The following is a 22,246-nucleotide window of genomic DNA, read 5'->3' as shown; positions in this document are numbered from 1 at the left end:
TGCATGCTATAATCATAGGAACGGGATGATAAAATCCTCTCAGAGAAGTTGAGGAACCCACACAATCTTCTGAAAAACAGTGTTATAACTTTCTACTATAAATATCTTTTATTAAGCAATAGGTTACTAGGAAAGTACCTGCACGGACATGAGCCTTTTGGCAACCCTGCCAGATTGGAATGTAAAAATTACATTAATCAAAAATCCAAGCTCGCCACACTTGTTGGCAGAGCTTTTATTTTCACTTCAAAGTTGCAGTAGCAAGCAGCAAAAATTTCCCTTTGTATGCAAAGCCATCCTGCAATGATTTCTGAGGGTAAGATTTCTGAGAGCAAGGTTGACATTGATTTTGACTCTGGGATCTGTATAGCATTAGTGTGAGCTTATACTTGAGATATACATAAGGTACAAAGGTCACAGAAGACTGCCTTGTGGAAGATAGCCTGCACATAAGTGGCTCCAACAGAAATGTTGATTAGTGGTGTCTCTTGTGAAACCTGGGTACAGAAGGCTTTCATGCAACTCTTTTTGTCAGACATACTGTTTTTCACTCATTTCTCATGTGATGAACATGGAACCATTTCCCCTTTTACTGACCTTTTTTTCTGATATTTCTGACCAGTTAATTTTGCGGGGCAATCTGCTAAAACCACCATGGGTGCTACTGTCACATTAGGTTCAGTTTACATAGGATTTGATTTGCAGACAGTTGCTTCCAAACCTTTAACAGAACATTCAGCTTGAGCCTTCAGTGGTACTAAAAGCTGCTTCTACTGGGATATGACACTCAATTGTTATTAATACCAATATTATTCAAAATGTCACCAGAAAGAAAATTTGGATGTTATTCCTTAATGTTACTAGGGAAAATTGAAAACAGCTAAATAGTACGATGGTACATGAAAATCTTGCATCAAGAAAAGGTAATCGGGTACTCAATGCACTGGTGCTTTCAGAATCTTCGATCGTAGCACACCATACAATTGACAAGCTTACACATGAAGGCACCAAGCATGTTTGAATAATGTTACTTAGTGTGCAATACATGATTGAAATCAGACTTGCTACTTCCTCCAATGATACATGATACACAAAAGGCACAGACATTAACTGCAGTAGCAGGTTTGAAACAGAGGGTGAAGGTCAGCTCTTGCATTACTTAAGGGGCCCAACCTTGTCCTGGGCCACTGCTGTGAAAACTTCACCAGGATGGTTCCTGTATTTGCTCTTCCTGACAGTAAGTTCCTCTTTTCCTTCCCTTAGCATGAAAATCCTTTCTAGGACGTAGTGTCAATAGGTACGAATCTAATTTCTGAATCAGAAAGTTGTGGATTTCAAAGACTCAAAAATCCAATGCAACACTGACAAAGTGTGGTCTTTACAGATAAATGAATTTATGCCTTGCTGATCATAAAATATCTCAGGAACACTACTTTAAAGAACAAGCGGGGAGTTGTCCCCCACCTAATATTTATCTCTTAACCAACATCCATAAAAAATTGTCTATTATCACATTTCCTGGTTTGTGGAAGTTGCTACTCACAAAGTAGCTTTCTGTTTTCTGAATTAGTTTTTTGTTTATTCATGCAAGGAGATGCACCACTCACTGGCAAGACCAGCATTTTATTGCCCATCCTTAAATGCTGGAGTCCACTGTCAGCTTAAAGACTTTAGGAATGTCTTGTGGTTGGTGAAAGCTGCTTTATGAATGGATTTTTTTTTAAAAGCCTGGCATCTAGCTAGGGCCTCATCTGTATTTACCAAGGTTTAAGATAGCACCTTTGCTTTTGGTTTCTCTGCCACTATTTATAAATGTAGGGACACCCTATTTACTTATAACAGCATGCCCTATGTTCTATTACCTTAAAGATTTGTGAAAAACACCTCCAGATCTCTCTGTTCCTGCAACCTTTTAAAATTGGTGCCATGTTAGATTATTTTGCATTGTAGTAAGGCAGCTAGTACCATGGGACCAATAAATTTACTATCATTCCCATGGTGCAGGATTATTAATTGATGCCACCGATGCTTTTTGTAAGCACCTACTGGTATCACCATATCTATCTCAATATAAAGGGGCCTTCTAACACAACGGACAGATAAATAGCATGCAAAGGACAGTTCAATATGTTACATTGAAAGTGTTATTGTGTTTTCTATCACCGACATCCCAAATTGAAACACTGAAGCCCGATTATGAATGCAAATAAATATGTAAATTCTCAACATGTCACTTACCTTTTCAGCAAACTTTGGATTACCTGACACCTCACTCAGGTGGACAAACTCCAGATGTAAGGTGCCAAAACTCTGCCAAAATACTGCTACCCCCTGAGGCCCAGCCCCAGTTCCGACCAACTAGCCACTGTAAAACAGAAATGAAAGTCTTAACACTACCATAAATTAGTTCTGGACTCTCCACTAGAGAACTAAGAAATAAAAAGCAAAAGTAAAGCATTTGGTTCCTTGTGCTGCTCTGCCATGTAGTAAAGATCATGGGTAACTTTTACTTCATTGCTTCTTTCCTGCGCTAATCCTTTCCACTTCCTTGGAGTCCTTTATAACCATAAGTTTTATTGATCTCTATTCTAAATATATCAAGCAATTGAGCCACATAACCCTCATGGTTAGGGAGTTCCAAGATTAAAAGCCCTCTGGGTGAAGAAATTTCATCTCATCTCTTTCTAAATAGCCAACTCCAGAACTAACAGCACAATCTTAGGATACACCATTTAGAACCTGGGTAAGGAGAAATTATTTATATACAAAGGGTCTGTAAATTTTTGGAATTCTCTCCTGCAGAGGGTTATGGGTGCTCATTTATTGATTATACTCCAGGCTGAAATAAGCATAGTTGAGGGGATCGCTTTCTGAGTTGATGCAGAAATTCTGTTATAATCATAAAATCATAACAAAAGTAGTGAACATGGGACATGTGGGTTACTCCTGTTCTCATTCCTTACATTCATATCTGACGGAAATGAATGCTGTTAAAGGCAATTCAATGCATGGACAAATTCACCCAGGGAAGGAGATTAAAAGTAAACAGAGGCTAGTTGTGTTGTTTGTTATTCTAAAAAGAAACTGAAGGTCAGCAAACCAACTCAGTGGAGAATGGAGGCATTGAAGGACTGAACATCCACAATGAGAAGGAGACAGTCACGGGCTAGAAATTTAAACTGATTAATTTGGTGAAGGGTATCAGACAAGTTGCTGATATAGACAGGATAGAAGACGTAAGGAGATAAAATGCAGTTTCAGATAAAAGTAAGTTTGATGGGCAGGTTATATTGATTTACCAAGAGGAGATCCTGCTTGGGCTCAGTCAGGAGACAGAAATGGACTGCATGAGGCTGGAGGCTAACAGGAAGGGATGACTTCCAGAATAGTTGAGGTATGTGGCAGTCTGGGACACAAAGACTGGATAATTAGAAATGGGATACAGGGGATTTAGAAGGAATTGTTAAGATAGCTGCTGATTGTGAATGATGAACTGGACTGTGGTGTAAATTCTCTCTTATTCCTGTTGGTTGTGAAGTAGCAATTGAGATGATATAATCAACCATCCATTCTGATAATTCCAAACATTTATTATTTCAAGAGAAAAGGAACTTGAACTGCCTTTCAAGGAGGAACAATTACTTTCAATATTATTTTAATGAATTTACTTCACCCTGAACCACATTCTATTTGAATCAGGACATCTTACCTGCGAAGGTTTTATCAAGGCCCAGGGAATACCAGTAGGAGTATTAAAATCTGGCAATAGCTTCTCTCCCTAATTCAATTGCTTTCGCTTTGAATAACTGCAACAGGGAGAATATAGTAAGTGGATTAGATGCAAGTAATGACAATGAAGCATTTCTGAAGAAAGTACAAATAATGTTTTTGGAGTTTCTGAGACACACTATTCGAATGTTGCATTGATGAGCCTTTGGATTAGCCTTTCCTTGAAAGATGTCCTGGTCTGCATCCCAGAAAGAATACAAACTGATCCTCCTGGGTGAAATGCAACCTTCTGGTCAGGCAATAATCAGCAAGGAAGCAGTGAGGTTAACCCCAGCAGGGTCCCTGTTCCTTACAAAATGCTTGGAGTTATGTTATAACTGACAGCCTGTTTTGCCAGAGACAAACACACAAGACTTCATTGCAAAAGCCCCTGTTCCAAGCACTGGCACCTGTTGGATTACATCATCATCTGAACAAGGGACTTCAAAGATGTCCACATCACCATATCATGACAGGTATCAATGACTGCTGAACTGACCACTGCCTAATCAGTTCCATCAGCCAAGTGTTAACATCAGCTTCAACAGAAACACTGCCACAAAAAGATCAATATCAAATTTCTCAAAGACCCCATAATCATAATTCCTCTCAGACAGTGCCTCACAACCTATAGACTCCCAGCCAACAGTATAGATCGGGAAATTGGTATAAATTTGGTACAAAAGAATAAGGAGAGTTGGCTGAAGTGGACTGGACAAATAGATTATCAGGGGTCTTTTGTGTAGTTGTAGTTTAATTTTTACTCCTTCATTTTCTAGTCCTCCAAGTATAAAGAGCAGCATTCAATTTCTTCAGGTCTGTATTCTTTTCACTGTACAATTTATATTACGCTCTAATGGAATAATTTAAAAGTAATATTTTTAAATAATGTAATTATTTAATATTTTAATCACTGAAAATCATCTCAAAATTTTGCACAGATTAGAGTTAAGTAAATGTGTCATGGAGGTGTCTCACCTCATCACCTGTCAAGTAATACGCCGATAGCAGCCCACCAACAAAGCGGATGGTCACTTCAAAGAGAGACACCTCTCCATTCTAAAAGATGAAAAAGCAGAGAATAAGATTAGTGTACAATTCAATAATAAGATAATTATATAATCTAGAGAATAAAACAGTTCTATATTTCCATAAAAACATCAATTATAATTGATCCTACAGTGAAAATCATCAAGTCATAGAATATTAATATTATATGTTGAATAGCAAAGCATATTTATTATGTCTAACAGTCCTTTGGAACAATATATAAAATGGGATAGAAATTGCAGATAGCACATCCCAGATCCAGTTTATAAATTGATATTTTTTGCATGAGCTGCCAGCGCTTGTTCTGCATCCAGAGGCAGATTGAGGATGGAAGGATACTGGGCCACCTTGCCTGCTAGGAATGACCTATAATTAAGCTTCAGGAAGAGGTTATTAGGCTGGGGCATTGAGTGGGTGGTGATCATAATGACTGCATAATGACTCGGATACACAAAAAAATTATGAAAGACAGAGTCCAACTCATGCTGCCTGTCAAATTTGTTTGAGGGCCTAAACAGGCATTAGGCTTAATGTTTACATATTTAAGCAAACAATACTTCTCATACATTCTCAGATGCCGGCTCTGGACTCCATAATTAGACCTCATTGCACCTAAAACTTTTTGCACAGGTGCAGAATTTCTCGTAATAGTATTGCTGCAATGTTTCTCAATGGGCAATTTCAACATTTAGACCAAATGACATGAAGGAATGGCAAAATATTTTCAAGTGAAGATGGGAAGGAAATTACACATGGTACTATTTGCATGTGTCTGGTGCTCTTGTCCTTCTTTTGAGAAGTGCTGTCAGAACACATGACAGTCCCACTGCGTTTAGGGTGTTTAGGGTGATGTAATTGGCTTCCTTAAAAATTTTACTGTAGATGAAAAGTAAAATGCTACCAATGTTGGAAACCTGAAATATAAACTGAAAATTCTAGATATGATCAATGGCAGCGTCTGTGTTTTCTAGTTGATGACCAGGTTTGGGAAATTTTCAAAAAAGTAGGATAAGGAATGGAAAGAATATCTGTAATTGGGTGAATAAAAAGAGAACACAGATGACACAAGTTAGTTTCAACTAAGAGAGAGTGCTGAAAGCTTATTAATTACAGCTAATCTATCTGAAGGAGGTGTAAAAAGAGGGAATACAGATAAGAAACAAACTGCTGGAACTTATGGAGATATCGAACACCATAGTTGTTGGAAATCTGAAATAAAGAAGAATGCTGGGAAAGCCCATTAGGTTAGGCAGTAACCACTGAGAGAGGAAAAACTCTCTCAGAATCAGAATTGGCCAGAGATTGAAATGCAAGAATTGCAGATGCTGGAAATCTGAAACCAAAACAAAAAAATACAACAACTTACAGGCTTCTCTCAAACTATATCATGTTTAAACTTGGAAAAAATTAGGAGTGGTACTGTTGATCCTTCGCTTAAATCTGAAGACATTTGGAGTCCATTTATTCAATACTTTCATATGATATAGATCCCTTTTCAATAACTTTTCAATTTAGAGGAACGGAGTTGATGACATAATATTGCTCTGTTTCTATTGAGAAATTTCAGTCCAATTTCTTTTTTCTTTTTTTTTTGAAATTTTCTTTTTAGTTTTGTTTGATTATTTACAACTTTTTATTGATTTGTTTTTTTTTTCTTTTCTTTTATATACACAATAAATCTTTTTCTTTCCTTTCTTTTATATTATATTCATCTACTAAGAGATCGTGAGATCTAAAGTTTTCTTTATATTGTGTTATTCTTTATGATTATCTATGCCATGATTGTTCTCTTGATCTCTTTGTATTACATGTACAATCATCGATGTTATATATTAATCTGTATTAATTTGGAAACTAATAACAAGATTGAAAAAGAAAAAAAACAACTTACAGGCCAGGCAGCATCAGTGGAAAGATAAACACTGCTAATGCCCCAGGATAATGATCCAACACCCTGAGAAATCAATAACCTGAAGCACTACCCGAACCTCCAACAGACTCTGCTCTGCGTTCACTATTCACTAGGTTTAAGCTCATTCATAAATTCTAAGTGACACAGGCAAAAACGCATTTACTGATCACCTCAACTTGCCTTGAGAAAATGATATTAAATTGTCATTCACTGCAGTCCATAATGCCAGTAGGTTTATTGTGGCAATGGAGGACCAGTGTGATACCTGTCTTTGTTGGGTGGTTTATAACTTGAGAACTTGGAGGTGATAGTGCTCACGTAATATAGCTGGGCATGTTGCAGCCTTAATATTGCAATTCAACAATATTTAATTCAACAATTTCAGCTAATTCACACTCTCTGTTTGCATTAGAACTTGCCAGTTCTGCTGCAAGATTATGCATCTGTAATATTAACTCTGTTTCTTCTTCCTCCACAGACTGCCTGATGTGCTGGACATTTCTAGAATTTTTTTTTTTGGTTTCAGGTGCAGCACAGTTCTGACTCACATTTCACAGCATTTACACGTCCCTTTATTTGTTTATTATTTCTCTAACTGCCTTCAATCTATTAACCAGACAGTTTTGTAAACATTGGAATCACTGGGCAAATTTGGCACACTATCATAATATCACCCTTTGTCCTATCTATTTACTCCCCACCCTCTCTGCATCTTATAACCAATTTGCTTTTCCACTTCTAATTAAGAGTCTTTGAACTAAACTGTTAACACTGTTGTTTCTAGTATGTTCTATCTTTTATTTTTAAATCACATGCCTGGATTGCAGCAATGAACTGCAGTACATCAAGGGATATGTACTGAGAAAAAAATAATTACAAAGGTAAGTTACTTTAAAAACATGATTTGAATAAATAAATCATTAATTAGGGTTGCAAAGTCAACAGTTTTGCATCTAATAGTTCCCCTTTAACTGCAGCTACATATGGTGTATTACAATGTACAAAATTTGGTGAAATGGCAAAAGGGTGCGAAATATGACAACACTTTAGAAAATGCAAGGCAATATCCCCAGGAAATACATGCTGCTGGAGAAAAATTGTTTTGTAATGTGATGTTATACAATATGCCTAAGTGATGTGCTAATGTTCACTTTGCTGACTAACAGGAAACAGAGGGTAGGCATAAATGGATCCTTTTCTAGTTAGCAAGTTGTAGCAGTACAGGGATTAGTGCTGAGGCTTAATTATTTTTATAATTTAAAGTTAAAGTCAATGTCGAGTTTATTGTCATATACACAAGTACATATATGCACAGATGCAATGAAAAATTTACTTGCAACAGATAGATTTAAGGCACATAGCATCAGAGACACATTCACAAGAAAAACATAAATTATACAAGGAAGAACACAATTGGAACAAAATAAAGTCCATCGTAGTGCAAAGTGGTCACAGTGTTGCTATACTGAGGTAGTGATTAGGGTCAAGCAGGTTGGTTCAGGAACTGAATGGTTGAAGGGAAGTAGCTTGCTCTTGAACCTGGTGGTGTGGGACTTCAGGCTTCTGTACCTCCTGCCCAATGGTAGCTGCAAGAAGATGGTATGGCCCCGATGATGGGGATCTTTGATGATAGATATTGCCTTCTTGAGGCAGTGCCTCATGTAGATACTTCCAATGGTGGGGAGGGATATGCCAGTGATGTACTGAGCTGAGTCCACTAGTCTCTGCAGTTTCTTATGTTCCTGCACATTTGAATTGCTGTACCAGACCATAATGCAACCAGTTAGGATACTTCCAACAGTACATTTGCAGAAGTTTGTTAGAGTGTTCAGTGACGTGCTGAACCTCCTTAACCTTCTAAGAAAGACATTGGTTGCACCTTCTTGTGATTGCCTCTATGTCCTGAGTCCAGGACAGGTCATCCAATTAGTTAACACCCAGGAATTCAAGATGCTGACCCTCTCCACCAGCAATCCACCAATGTGACTGCCATATGTTTTGCCCTCCTTCCCCTTCCTGAAGTCAACAATCAGTTCTTTAGTTTTTCTTACATTGAGCAAGAGGTTGTTGTTGCAGCACCGCTCAACCAGGTGTCCCTATCTCGCCTCTATATGCTTTAAGGAAATAACTTGGATGAAGGAACTGAAAGTATGGTTCCTAACTCTTAACATGACACAAAGACAGGTAGGTAAGTCAGTCATGAAGAAGATGTAAAGAGATGAGGAAGTACATAGATTAATTAAGTGAGCGGGTAAAGATCTGATAAATGGTATGCAATATAGGAAATTGTGAAATTGTTCAACTTGATAAGAAAAATAAAAACAAAATATTCTAACTAAATTGTGGTATATTTTCAGAGCTCTGAGGTGTCAGGGAATCTGGGTATCTTCGTACATGTTTTGCAAAAGGTTTGTATGCAGGTATAGAAAGCAATAAGGAAAGACAACAGAATGTTATTGTTTATTGCGAGAAGACTTGAATAAAAAAAGAGGTTATGTTTCATTGAGACCAAAGCTGGAAGACTGTGTACCATCTCCCACACTTAAGGAAGAATATAATGAGTTGCAAGCAGTTCAGAGGAAGTTTACCAAATTAATACCAGGGATGAACAGGTCGCCTTTTGAGGAAAGTTTGGATAAGCTAAGCTTATCAGTACAGTTTAAATTGGTAAATTGGTTTATTATTGTCATATATACCGAGATACAGTGAAAAACTTTGTTTTGCATGTCATCCATACAGATCATTTCATCACATCAGTACATTGAGGTGGTACAAGGGGAAATGCAATAACAGGATGCAGAATAAAGTGTTACAGTTACAAAGAAAGTGCAGTGCAGGCAGACAATAAGGTGCAAGGCCACGATGAGGTAGAATGTGAGGTCAAGAGTCCATCTTGTTGTACAAAGGGACCCTTCAATAGTCTTATAACAGCAGGATGAAAGCTGTCCTTGAGCTTGGTGGTACGTGCTTTCAGGCTTTTGTATCTTCTGCCCAATGGGAGAGGGGAGAAGAGGGAATGTCTGGGGTGGGTGGAGTCTTTGATTATGTTGGCTGCTTTACCGAGGCAGCAAGAAGCATAGACAGAGTCCATGGAGGGGAGGCTGGTTTCCGTGATGTGCTGAGCTGTGTCCACAACTCTCAGTTTCTGCAGGTTTTCTGTGGCCTCGGGCAGAGCAGTTACTATACCAAGCATGATGCATCCAGATAGGATGCTTTTCTATGGTGCATCTATAAAAATTGGTGAGAGTCAACTGGACATGCCAAATTCCTTTAGCCTCCTAAGGAAGTAGAGGCGCTGGTGTGCTTTCTTGGCCTTGGTGTTTACGTGGTTGGACCAGGACAGGCTACTGGTGATGTTCACTTCCTAGGAACTTGAAGCCCCCAACCCTTTTGACCTCAGGGCCATTGATGTAAACAGGAGCATGTGCACCATCCCCCCTTCCTTAAGTCAATGACCAACTCTTTTGTTTTGCTGACATTGAGGAAAAGGTTGTCATCTTTACACCATGCCATTAGGCTCTCTATCTCCTTTCGGTACTCCATCTCATCGTTATTTGAGATCCGGTCCACTACGGTGGTGTCATCTGATAACTTGTAGCTGGAGTTAGAGCAGAATCAGTCGTGAGTGTATAGGGAGTAAAGTAGGGGGCTGAGGACACAGCCTTGTGGGGCACTGATGTTGAGCATAATCATGGCAGAGGTGTTGCCACCTACCCTTACTGATTGCAATCTATTGGTCAGGCAGTCCAGGAGCCACTTGCAAAGGGAGGTGCTGAGTCCTAGGTCTAGGAGTTTGGAGATGAGGTTGTTTGGTATTATGGTATTGAAGGCCGAGCTCTAGTCAATAAATAGAAGACTGACATAGGTATATTTGTTATCCAGATTCTCCATAGATGAGTGGAGGGCTAGGGAGATGGCATCCACCATGGACTTGTTTCATCAGTAGGCAAATTGCAGTGGGTCGAGGTTGTCTGGGAGGCTGGAGTTGATGTGTGCTATGACTAGCCTCTTGAAACACTTCATGATGGTGGATGTCAGAGCCACCGGGTGGTAGTCATTAAGGCATGTTACCTTATTTTTCTTTGGTACCGGGATGATGGTGGTCTTCTTAAACCAGGTGAGAGCCTCTGATTGAAATATGGAGTGGTTAAAATGTCTACAAATACCCCCGCCAGCTGATCTGCACATGATCTAAGGACATGGCCAGGGACTCCATCTGGGCCAGATGCTTTCCACAGGTCACATCTTTAGAAGATTGGCTTAGGAGAAATTAGGAGGAGCAGGCTTTCAAACCTGCTTCTTTATTCAATAAGATCATGGCTGAATCATTCTTTAAATGATTATTTAAAATTAAACATTCTTTGGAAGAATGAGAGTGAATTTGATTCAAACACACAAGGTCCTGGGGATTTTGACAGGGTGGATGTTTCCTCTTGTGGGAGAATCTAGAACTGGGCATCACTGTTTAAAAATAAGGGCTCACCCATTTAAGACTGAAATAGATAAACCTTTTCCTCGGAGTGTCATGATTCTTTTGAATTCTTCCTCAAGAGCTGGGAGAGCAGAATCTTTGAATAGTTTAAAGCAGAAGGAAGACAGATTCTTGATAAGCAAGAGGGTGATAGGTAACCAGGAGTATGTGGAAATGCAAAATTGAGGTTGCGATCAGATGAGCCCATGATCTTATTGAATGGTTGAAGCAGGTTGAAAGCCCATGTAGTCTACTCATTCTCCTAATTCAGTGGTTCATGTATGAAGTCAAATCACCATCAATGACAGATGCGAAACTGAATTTGACATGACATCAAGAGCAAACCTTTGAATAACTCTTAAATCTATGTTTTAACACATTATGGAGAGTGGTAATGCTTGAAATAGGGCATATTTGAGTTTGAAATTTTTTTTCAAGTGCAAAACATAGCGCTGAAGAAACAGGATTCATAATATTAAGGGAATGCATTCAGAAACAGTTTCCCAGCACAGGTGCTTTTCTTTTCATGAACAAACTTCATCAGGAATATTTACCCAAGGTGTTTGAATTACACAAGGAGCTGATAGAATGAATGAAAAAAGCTGATTCACAGAGTGTTTGATGACTTTACAGATAAAAGTGTACTGTGTATTCTTGCTGTACCTCAAATGTAGTCTTTTCCCTTGATATTCAAGTAATGAACAAACTGACAACACTATTAAATGACACAAATCTGGTATTTGGCATTGGTGGAAACCATTTATGAAAACTATTGTCTTTTGAGATTTGTTCTATTTGCATTCATCAATCATGGAACACTGTAATGGATTTAATACACTGAGCAAAAGATGGTGCAAAAACAAAGATCTGGATTGGAATGAACTTTTTCAAGGCATGTTCAAGAAATCAACAAACTTCAAGATTACCACTGCAATAATGAGGGAATTGTATGGTCTACTTGGCAAGTGTCAAAATCTCAGGACCATGACTTATGAAGGCAGCTTGGATATCCAATGTGAAAAAAGTTCAAACATCAGCACAGCAAGCACTCCCTCCAGATTCCTAACCTTGGATGTGTTGCCAAAGCACAGTTCGCCCCAAACATACTTTTCTGCAAGTGAATATGAAATAATTTATCTGGGGAAATCTTGAGTTTAACTTGAACTACTGAGGCAGCAAACATTGCCTATCAATGTTGCCTAATTCCGCAGGTACCAAACATACTGTATTTTGATGTGATCAAGCCTGAGCAAAACAACAAAAGAGCATGAAGGAAAAGATTGTAACTGGGTGAATGTAACTATATAGCTGTATATACTTCATACTGTATATCATATCAACTAACAAGATTGTATATTCTTCATATTGTATTTTACCCATTTTTGTTGAATACTTGCTCACACTGGCTTATTCTCACCATAGCAAGTCATGCGGCATTTACATTTATTGCTTGTGAAATGTGACGGGAGTCACATTGTATAGCAGTATTAGTTGTACAGTGGGATAACTGCAGCGGAAATATCTTGTTTTGTTTTCTTAAGAACAATTGAAGGATATAAAATAATGATTTGTTGCATTATAAACAATATTTTTTCCAGAAGTGAGTAAGCCTAACTATTCTTTCAAATTGCTGCCATCAATAGACTAATCTATTTCTGGCTCTGCAATGAAAATGCTTAGTTATCAGAAATATTCACAGATATAAATGTTTTAAAAGTTATAAAAACTATGGCCATTTAAGTTAGTTTCCCCACAAGAAGTGGATGTGTCCACTGACTTTTGCAAATTACTGTAATTAATAACAGTAAATATTATTTATTTTACAATTTTGTCTCTCTTGTCCACAGCCCAACCACATTTTTTTGAAATTCATCCAGCACATGGGTATGTCCTTACTCGTGCCCTTTCTAACAGAAAAGATGAAAGGTATTGGAGATACTATTAAAACAAACTTAAAACAAACTATTAAAATAAAATGTAACTTATAAATTCTGCTACTGCGGCATGTGGTGCAGAGGCTGGAGATCAAGAAAACGCTGATTGTGAATGCTGTTAATCTCATTAAGTACTGATGATGCTGCACCCATTTAGGTAAGTGGTGAGTATTCTAATACACATCTAACCTGACTCTTCAAGATGGTAGAAACACAACTGAGGAATCATGACATGAGACATTCATTGCTGAGTGTACTTGCCAAGTATTAAGATTGATTTGTCCTGATGAACAAAGAAATGAGGGCTGTAACTTGGAGCGAGAAGCAGAGCTCTCAGTGCAAGAAGTGGGAGCCATATAAAGAGATGAGTGTCGGGACCTAGTTCTTTTCCAGGTATTTCCAGACAATATAAGAGGCACAGCTGCAAATTGTTAGGTGATGATTGAATGGGAAATTAGCCAAATGGCAACAACTAATAAAAAGAAGGTAGGGTCAAATGAGGTGGCCATTGTTAGAGTGGACCAGTATTACAGTGGGGGAGCTGAGGCTTCAGTGAGAAGAGGCTAAGGTAAGTTTCTGGTAAATGCCTTTCTTTGTCTATTAGTGCCTAGCTAAAGTAGTGATGATTGATCCAGGGTCAGTGGTGTGTTCTTCCTGCCAGATGTGGGAGATTTCAAGTCTCTGTGATAGCTCCATCTGTGGGAGCTGCATCCAGTTGCAGCTCCTTACAAACTGTGTTAGGGAACTGGAGTTGCAGCTGGATAACCTTCAGCTCATATGGGAGAATGAGGGGATTATAGATAAAAAAGCTACAGGGAGGTAGCCACACCTAAGTTGCAGGAGGCAGGTAGCTGGGTGACTGTCAGGAGAGGGGAAGGGAAAAGGTAGATAGTGTAGAGAACCCCTGTGGCTGTTCTCCTCAATAACAGGTATACTGCTTTGGATACTGTTCGGGGGAGATGACCTACCAGGGGAAAGCTGCAGTGGTCAGGTTGCTGACACTGAGTCTGGCTCTGTGGCTCAGAAGGGAAGGGGGGAGAAGAGGAGAGCAAGAGTGATGGGGGGCCCCATAGTTAGGGGAGCAGGCAGGAGATTCTGTAGATGTAAAAGAGACTCCTGGATGGCATGCTGCCTCCCAGGGTCAGGGATGTCTCAGATTGGGTCCACAGCATTCTAAAGAGGGAGGGTGAGCAGCCAGAAGGCATGGTACACATTGGTACCAACAACAATGAGTTCAACCCAGAAAAGTGTGAAGTGATTCACTTTGGAAGGTTGAATTTGAAGGCAGAATACAGGGTTAATGGCAGGATTCTTAGAGGAAGAGGGATCTTGGGGTACAAGTCTATGGATCCCTCAAAGTTGCTGTGCAAGTTGATAAGATTAAGAAGGCAAATGGCATATTGGCCTTCATTAGTCGGGGGACTGAGTTCGAGAACCATGAGGTAATGTTGCAGCTCTATAAAACCCTGGTTAGACCACACTTAAAATATTGTGTTCAGTTCTGGTCGCCTCACTATAGGATGTGGAAGCTTTAGAAAGGTGCAGAGGAGATTTACCAGGATGCTACCTGGATTGGAGAGCATGTCTTATGAGAACAGGTTGAGTGAGCTTGGGCTTCTCACGTTGGAGAGAAGGAGGATGAGAAGTGACCTGATAAAGGTATACAAGATGATAAGAGGCATAGCTGGAGTGGACAGCCAGAGACTCTTTCCCAGGGTAGAAATAGCTAACATGAGGGCATAACTTTAAGGTGATTGGAGAAAAGTACAGAGGAGATATCAGAGGTAAATTGTTTTATACAGAGAGGTGGATGCATGGAACACATTGCCAGACATGCTGGTGGAGGCAGATACATTAGGGACATTTAAGAGACTCTTGGGCATATGGATGATTTTTTAAAAAAGAATGGAGGGGTATGTGGGAGGGAATGGTTAGATTGATCTTGGAGTAAGCTAAAAGGTCAGCACAACATCGTGGGCTGAAGGGCCTGTACTGTGCTGTTGTGTTCTATGAACAGGAGATATTTTTGTGAAAAAAAAAATTGACAATAATCTGCCATAAAAGATTGGGGAGGTGACTTGATCTTCTGTGGTATATCATTACCTCTGGGCTAATGGGACAGATTAAAGGCAGGCCAGCAGCATAACTGCATACCACCAAAATGCATTACCTGAGCCCATAAACATATCCCTCACTACTTGTTCATCAGCTCAGAAGACCAATTTTGATTCAATGCCAAATATAAAAGAACATTCAAGATGCTATGCCAAGCTCCAAAACTAATATAAACTCCCACTGGATTATCTGCACATCAACTTCCCATCACCTTCTACTACTTAACTCATCACATACCTTCTCCATCATTGGTACACTATAATTGGTCACTCCTATTAAAGTGTGAAAAAAAAACTGCATAAATACTGAATTTCATCTGGAATACATTTTATTTTCTTAAAACAATTCCATTTAAAAACTTCCAAACATGGCAATTACCAAGCTGAATACCCTCAATTTTAGACTTTCAAAGAAAGTATTTTGTCTGCATTCTAGAAATGCACACACTACTGATACCAGGCTCACTTTCCTGTCATCAGACTTATTCCTTTGGCACAAATTACATATCACAATAAGATCTAGACTGAAACTTCCAGCAATTTCCTATGTAATCTGGTTTGAGATAGTAAACTCACCACATTGAAATCCAGGTTGTTTTCCACCCATTCTCTGGCTTCTCTAAACTCCTCTTGAAGACCCATAATGAAAAGTGTGTCCAAAGAGTCTACAATTGTGGCTCCTAGAAGACCTCCTGTAGTGACAATAATGATGGAGTTTCATTAGACAGATACAAACACATCCATCTCCTATCCTTTGAGCATTTTTGTAGCAAAACCCACATTGTTTTATTAACTTCACATTGTCATTAAAGTAAATGTAAAAATAGTAGGAATGAACGATTTCTCAAGAATAAAATTTACACGTTGTAGAAAACTTAACTTCAACACTCAACAGAAAGATGGGATCAAACAAAGTATGAAGGGACTGCATCTTAACAAACGTCTAGAGAGCAAAAGAGATTTAAGAAAATCTTAAAGATCAAAAGGCACTCAGTGCAAATAGGATCTAAAAAAGGAAGAAAATGACAAAATCAGCCCCATATACAGAGAATAGGCTGGCTATAAACAAGATGGGAAATAAATAGCTGAATAGACTATTATTTCAATATCAGAGATAAAATTAAAGACAATCTTTAATCTTCCATAACCTTAAATTTAAACTGGAATTTCTTAAAAAGGGATTCATTACTTCAATTTGAAATAAACCATTTTATCTTCTCAGCAACAGATAGCAATACATTCTTTACAGGCTATCTTACAAAACAATCAGGAAGGTAATGTGCTCCCTCTAGCATAGGAAAGCTACTCTTGCAGATTCTCCATTTTCTCTTATAGGAGTGGAATGGTATAAGAGTACAGTATGCTTATAAAGATTGTGAAATTACAGAGAATTAATTTATTTTATTAGAGCAAAGTTTAACCTTAATAGTCAATTAAGGTTAAAAGAAAGCACCAGGTTACAAACATAATAAGATCTAAACAGATGGATGTGTTTCTGAACAAAGTATTGGTCAGCTCTAATCTGTAATTACAGTCATTAATTAAATAATTTTCTGAACCAGGGAGGGTATGTGATTATGATGGCAATTTCTTCATTCAAATAGTAATGCAACTTCCATTTTTTAGTCTTTTTCTTTAATGATTACTTTTGTTTCCTTTGCTTCATTCTTATTACCACTGCCTTAAAAAAAATCCAAGATCAGGTGGACATTATCTGATCACTACAAAGTTTCAAAAATAGGAGCTGACTTTTCTCTCCTAATCCCATGTAATAAGACCTGTTGAAGATGGGTCTGTGCTTGGGTGGTCTAGTTTAAATTATCTGGTTAACAAAGACTCAGGATGACATTAAGTTTGACATATGCACTTTGGATTTACTTTTCAGGCTGGCATGCAGGCCTAAAGAAAGTCAGGCCACCAGTTGCATGCAATGGTGTGCTTCTTGCTTAATTTTGCTGCAAAGGATTATCAAAGTAACAGTCTCCAAAAATTGTCTCATAGAATCATGAAAGGTGCTGAGGGATCCAAATATAATTATTGAAGATGTATGTGCAGGAAAATAAAGCCATAAAAAAATTATTAAAGGCAATTTAGTTTTTTTCCCAAGTCGGGCAGAATATAAAGTCTATCTTGACAGGTTTGTACAGCCAATGGTTAGGGCATAGCTAGATATCATGCCCAATATTGAATGCCCCATAAAAGAAACATGTCAAATGTTAGAGGGTATACCTATAGGGTGGGGGTGGGGGAGGGGGAATGTTTAAAGGAGATTGAGGCAAGTTTTGTTTTAAAACAGTGATAGGTGCCTGGAACACACTGCCAGAGGTGGTGGTGGATGCAGATATGATAGTAACAGTTAAGGCACTGGACAGTCACATGAACAGGCAAGGAATAAAAGGACACAGACTTTGTGCAGGCAGATGGGATTAGTTATATTGGCATGGTTGCAACAGACATCATGGGTCAAAGGGCCTGTCCTGTGCTGTATTGTTCCATGTTCTATAAACAGCATTCAAGTCATAGATGTATAGTCATCAGGATTGTCAGGGATGGGGAATTACAATAATAAGTGCAGAGAAGGTGAAGAAATTCAATGGAAGTCTTGAAAATTGTGAAGTGCTCTATTAGGGTGGATAAGAATATATTACTTCCTCTGACAGAATTCAGTGTAGAAGTATTATTAATTACAATAAGAAAAAACATCAGCAGGAATGTAATGGGAATTTTTAAGAGCATAGAATCTCTGCCAAAGGAAGGATAGAGACCTTCAATTTTTAAAAGGAGTGTGATCTGAAATTTTAGGTATAGATATTACAAGATAATGAGGAGAAAGTTGAGCAGAGGAAACAGCCTTTGGTTATGCTAGAAAGAGCCACAGATATAATGCACCAAATAGAAGCTTGTATTTGTTTATGCTAACCTTAATAGAATTATTTATTGTTACCAAGCTATACAGGCAATTGATTATGAGAACTAAGGGGAGCTTAAGACTTTGGACTTATGACAGAAATGGCAGATATACATAAATGACAAAGCAGAATGAGCAAGGTACATGAAATGTATGTATTAATTCTAAAATAGAAAGTGCAATAGATTTGGTTTAATTAATGATCACAATTAATTGTTATACTTATTCAAGACAACATAATTAGCCCACACATTATGCGTCAGTTCAACTTGGTGTTGGCGTACTGAACCGGCAGTTGTGGCAATAGGTTCAGCACCAGACAGTTGAGCATGAAATGCAGGTTGACATTTCAGTGAAGTGTGAATAAAGTGCTGTACTGAGGGTGGTCTGTATGATTAGGAATGCTGGCCAAGATATCTGAAGTCCCATCTGTCCTCCATGTTGGATATAAAAGATCCCTCTGGACTACTTAAACCAGGCAGGCACCCCTGTTCTTTTCGGGCTATCATTTATTACTTAACCACCATCACATAAACCACAGTATTTGTTCATGTATTTTGTTACTAACTGTGAGCCCTTGCTATATTTTAAACTGAAAGTCATGTTTTCATACACAACAGGAGATGCACAAAGATGGAAAGGTGTTAAATATATATCAGCTTTATTTGTTTTTTTTTCCCATACAGATTTGGAGCAGGCCAAGTTCAATCATCAACTCTGTTGATTTAGCTCGGTAATTAGGGTTAAAAAGGAGAAATGGCACCAAAATTCATAATCGTACTGTTCTCCAGACACTCCCTAAAAATATTAGAATAAGAATCTATGCTATGATTATCCCCACAATACAGTTTGAGTAGATATGCATGTAGAGAGTTAACTCCAACATACACAAGCAAGCAAATAGGACAATCGATGTCCCACTGAGGTGATGAGTCCTCACGTTCCCCTTGACAAGGATTTTTCTCTCACCAGTGAAGGAACAGTGTCCCTATTCACCTCACTGACAGCTGCTCACAGATTTTTCGCTGGCTTGTTAATGGGCATTTCCTCTGATCCGGCGTCTTTTCCAGCCTGGCGGCCTCTATACAGAGAATCTGTGGCGTGTGTGGGCAGAAAAAAGCGGCAGCAAGGCTCTTCAACCAATCGGACTGAAAAATCCTCACTGAGACATGAAGAATCCAAACCATGAAGAAGAAAGAAATATAAATTAGATTTAAATGATGTGTATAAAGGAAATAAAGATTGGGAAATACAGATGGGATTAAGGTAGAGAGATAAGAAACAGATGGAAAAAGGTAAAAGAAGTTTAGTTGTTTTTATAAAATCTTACAATAATTTTCTCCTAGGACTGAGATTCCACATATAAAATTAGTTTTTCTTTACAGCCAGAGATTTGTTCAGCAGTAATTATCACCTATCAAACTGTTAAAATTCATTTATTCCAGGATTTCCCCAGTTGTACTTTTTCAGCCTCTATAATAGGGCAGTTCTATAATAGGGCAGTTGTATTTATCAACACATTGGGGAGGATTCAGGTATCTAAGCATTTAACTGTTCAGGTATATGTCAGCATTTTTTTTAAACTAGGCACTTGCTCCAGATACTTCTGCAGAAAAAAAATTATATAACATTGTTTCAATTATGTTTTCATGCTCTACAAAATCTTTTAAATGTTTGGGAAGTGAGAACATGATAATGCCTAGAAATTCTAGTGCACCCAAAACAGTGTGCTACATGGATATAACAGTAGTGTGACACAACTATGCCTTCATGATGGATTGTTGGGGAGGATATGTGGAGACAATAAAGCCCTGTTGAATAGCCAAAACTGAAGAATACAGTAAGTAAAAGACCTACTTGATAATCCCAGGCCCACACTGTGCTGGGAAGACCAGCTTGTTCTGGGAGTGCCTAACAGTGTCACTCTCAAGCCAAGGTGGTCCAAGATATCCTACGATACTCTTAAAATACCCCAAAAAAGAGGAAAGGCATTATTCCATTGTCCCCAATGCAGAAATTGTACTGGGGCACAAGGGTGACTTCACATTTGGAAGGGTTGGATGAATTTCTGTGGTGGCATGAAACAACCTACAAATGATCACTATTGCTTTTCACTGTGGTAAAATTTTTGATTAACTTGGACCTTGAGAGTTAGATAAGAAAAGCGGCAGATACTTGGGTTAATGATCATAGTAGAAGAGCATTTACAACAGAAACTACCTTGCGACAAGTGTGTTCTCTTACTTCAAGAACCAGAGATCCCAATCAACTCATTAGCACAAGGGGGAGCTCAAGTACAACAACAAGCAGCTGTTAAGAGAAATTGTAACTCCTTGATGAAAGAGTTTAAAATGGTAAATTTGATAAGTTTTGATGTGTTAGCATTATAATTATAATCAAAAGATTACAAGATATGTTCCTAACAAGCCTCTGAGCAGCATTTTTAAAGATGTCAGTGTTGACAACATCCTAATAAATTACAAGATCAGTATTTATTGCCCATCCTTAATTGCCCTTGGGTAACTGGTGGCGAGCCACCTATTGGAACCTCTACAGTCCTTCTAATGAACCACTCTTGAATGCTGTTGGGTAGACAGCTTCAGTATTTAGATGGAGGGACAACTGAGCAATAATGACAAATTTCAAAGTCAAGAGTGATTTGGTGAAGAACCTGCAGGTAGAAGAAACTCCATGTACTTTGGTGCCTTTATCCTTCTTATTGTTCAAAGTGGTAGATTGGTGAGGTATTGCTGGGTATACCATCTATGCTATAACAAAGAGATAAATGGTGAAGACATGACTGTATAGATCGATTTCCCCAAAAAAAAAGTAGTTAACCTTGCATTTATCTACATTATACTGCATCTGCCGTGTATCTGCCCAACTTGTCCAATTCAATCTAGAGCTTCTCTACATCCTCCTCAAGGTTCACCCTCCCACCCAGCTTTGTGTCTTCTGCAGACTTTGAGATATTATGTTTATCACCCTAATCCACATCATCAATACATATGAATAGCTAAGGTCCTCACGTGTCAGTCTGCCATGCAGAAAGATCCCCATTTATTCCCATCTGTTTCTAGTCAGCCAACTGGTTCTCTAAACATATCGGGCTTTATTCAATTTTTCTAGCAACATTTCCCTATTAGTACTGATTTTATTTAGTTCCTCCTCTCTCGAGATCCTGTATTCCCCAACATTTCCAGGAGATAATTCGTGTTCTGTCTTCGCAAAAAGATAGGGGATGAATTTTCTTGGTTTCCATTATAAATTCCCTCATTGCTGACTATAAGGGACCTATATTTGTCTTCACTAATCTTCTTTTCACATATTTATAAAAGCTTTTACACAGTTTTTAATACTCTCTGCAAGCTTATTCTTGTACTCTATCTTTTTCTTAACCAATCCCTTGTCTATTGAATTCTAAACTGCTTCTAATCCTCAAGTTCACTACTCTTTTCTGGCACTTATTGTCTCTTCCTTGGATATACCACTATATCCAATTTCTTTTGAAATTCATGGTTGAGCCACCTTTCTGGTTTTATTTTTGCACCAGACAGGAATGAACAATGCTAGTAATTTATACGTGCACTCCTTAAATGCTTGTCATTGCCTGTCCACAATCAACCCTCGAGGTAACGCTCCCCAATCTTTCATTCACTTTTCCTCTAGAGACCCCACACAGTAGGATTGTTACTTAATCCTTTATTAATTAGTCTAGGTATGCCAAGGCCATATCATTCTTTAAAGGCAACCAAACTTTGTTTCTAGGTTCCATGCAAAGGAACAAATTTGTGGCTGAATAGTGGTCCCCATAGGAGATTGTGGAAAAATAAAGCTTGTAAACTACAAAGGTAATCAATCTTCTAGAAGAAACACATGTAATATATTAATTTTGCTAAAAACATGGAGAGATCAAAAGTCCCTTACATCTAAACAGTGACCTGCTTTGAGAACCTAAGAAAATTACTGAAATTCACCTGGACAAAGAACTAATAGCACAGCATCAAGAAATGCTGCTAAAAGTAATTAAAAGATAGAAAAAATATTTTTACTCAAACAAGCCTGTATGAAGTGACTGACACCAGAAGC

The 22,246-nt window shown here is 38.3% G+C and overlaps 1 protein-coding gene across 1 annotated transcript in view; it reads right to left on the bottom strand.

The window, feature by feature from the left end:
• Positions 1–22,246, bottom strand: part of LOC127581688 (mannosyl-oligosaccharide 1,2-alpha-mannosidase IA-like) — an 82,637-nt gene that overhangs the window by 40,528 nt on the left and 19,863 nt on the right. Inside the window, 6 exon segments of the mRNA XM_052036313.1 lie at positions 2,239–2,307; positions 2,309–2,365; positions 3,710–3,778; positions 3,780–3,806; positions 4,747–4,827; positions 15,826–15,941. Coding sequence (XP_051892273.1) covers positions 2,239–2,307; positions 2,309–2,365; positions 3,710–3,778; positions 3,780–3,806; positions 4,747–4,827; positions 15,826–15,941 — 419 coding nt within the window.

Source organism: Pristis pectinata, chromosome 22, assembly GCF_009764475.1.
Source record: "Pristis pectinata isolate sPriPec2 chromosome 22, sPriPec2.1.pri, whole genome shotgun sequence".
In the NCBI taxonomy this organism is placed as follows: Eukaryota; Metazoa; Chordata; class Chondrichthyes; order Rhinopristiformes; family Pristidae; genus Pristis; species Pristis pectinata.
The sequence above is the reverse complement of the archived record's forward strand: the minus strand, read 5'-3'. Positions and strand labels throughout refer to the sequence as shown.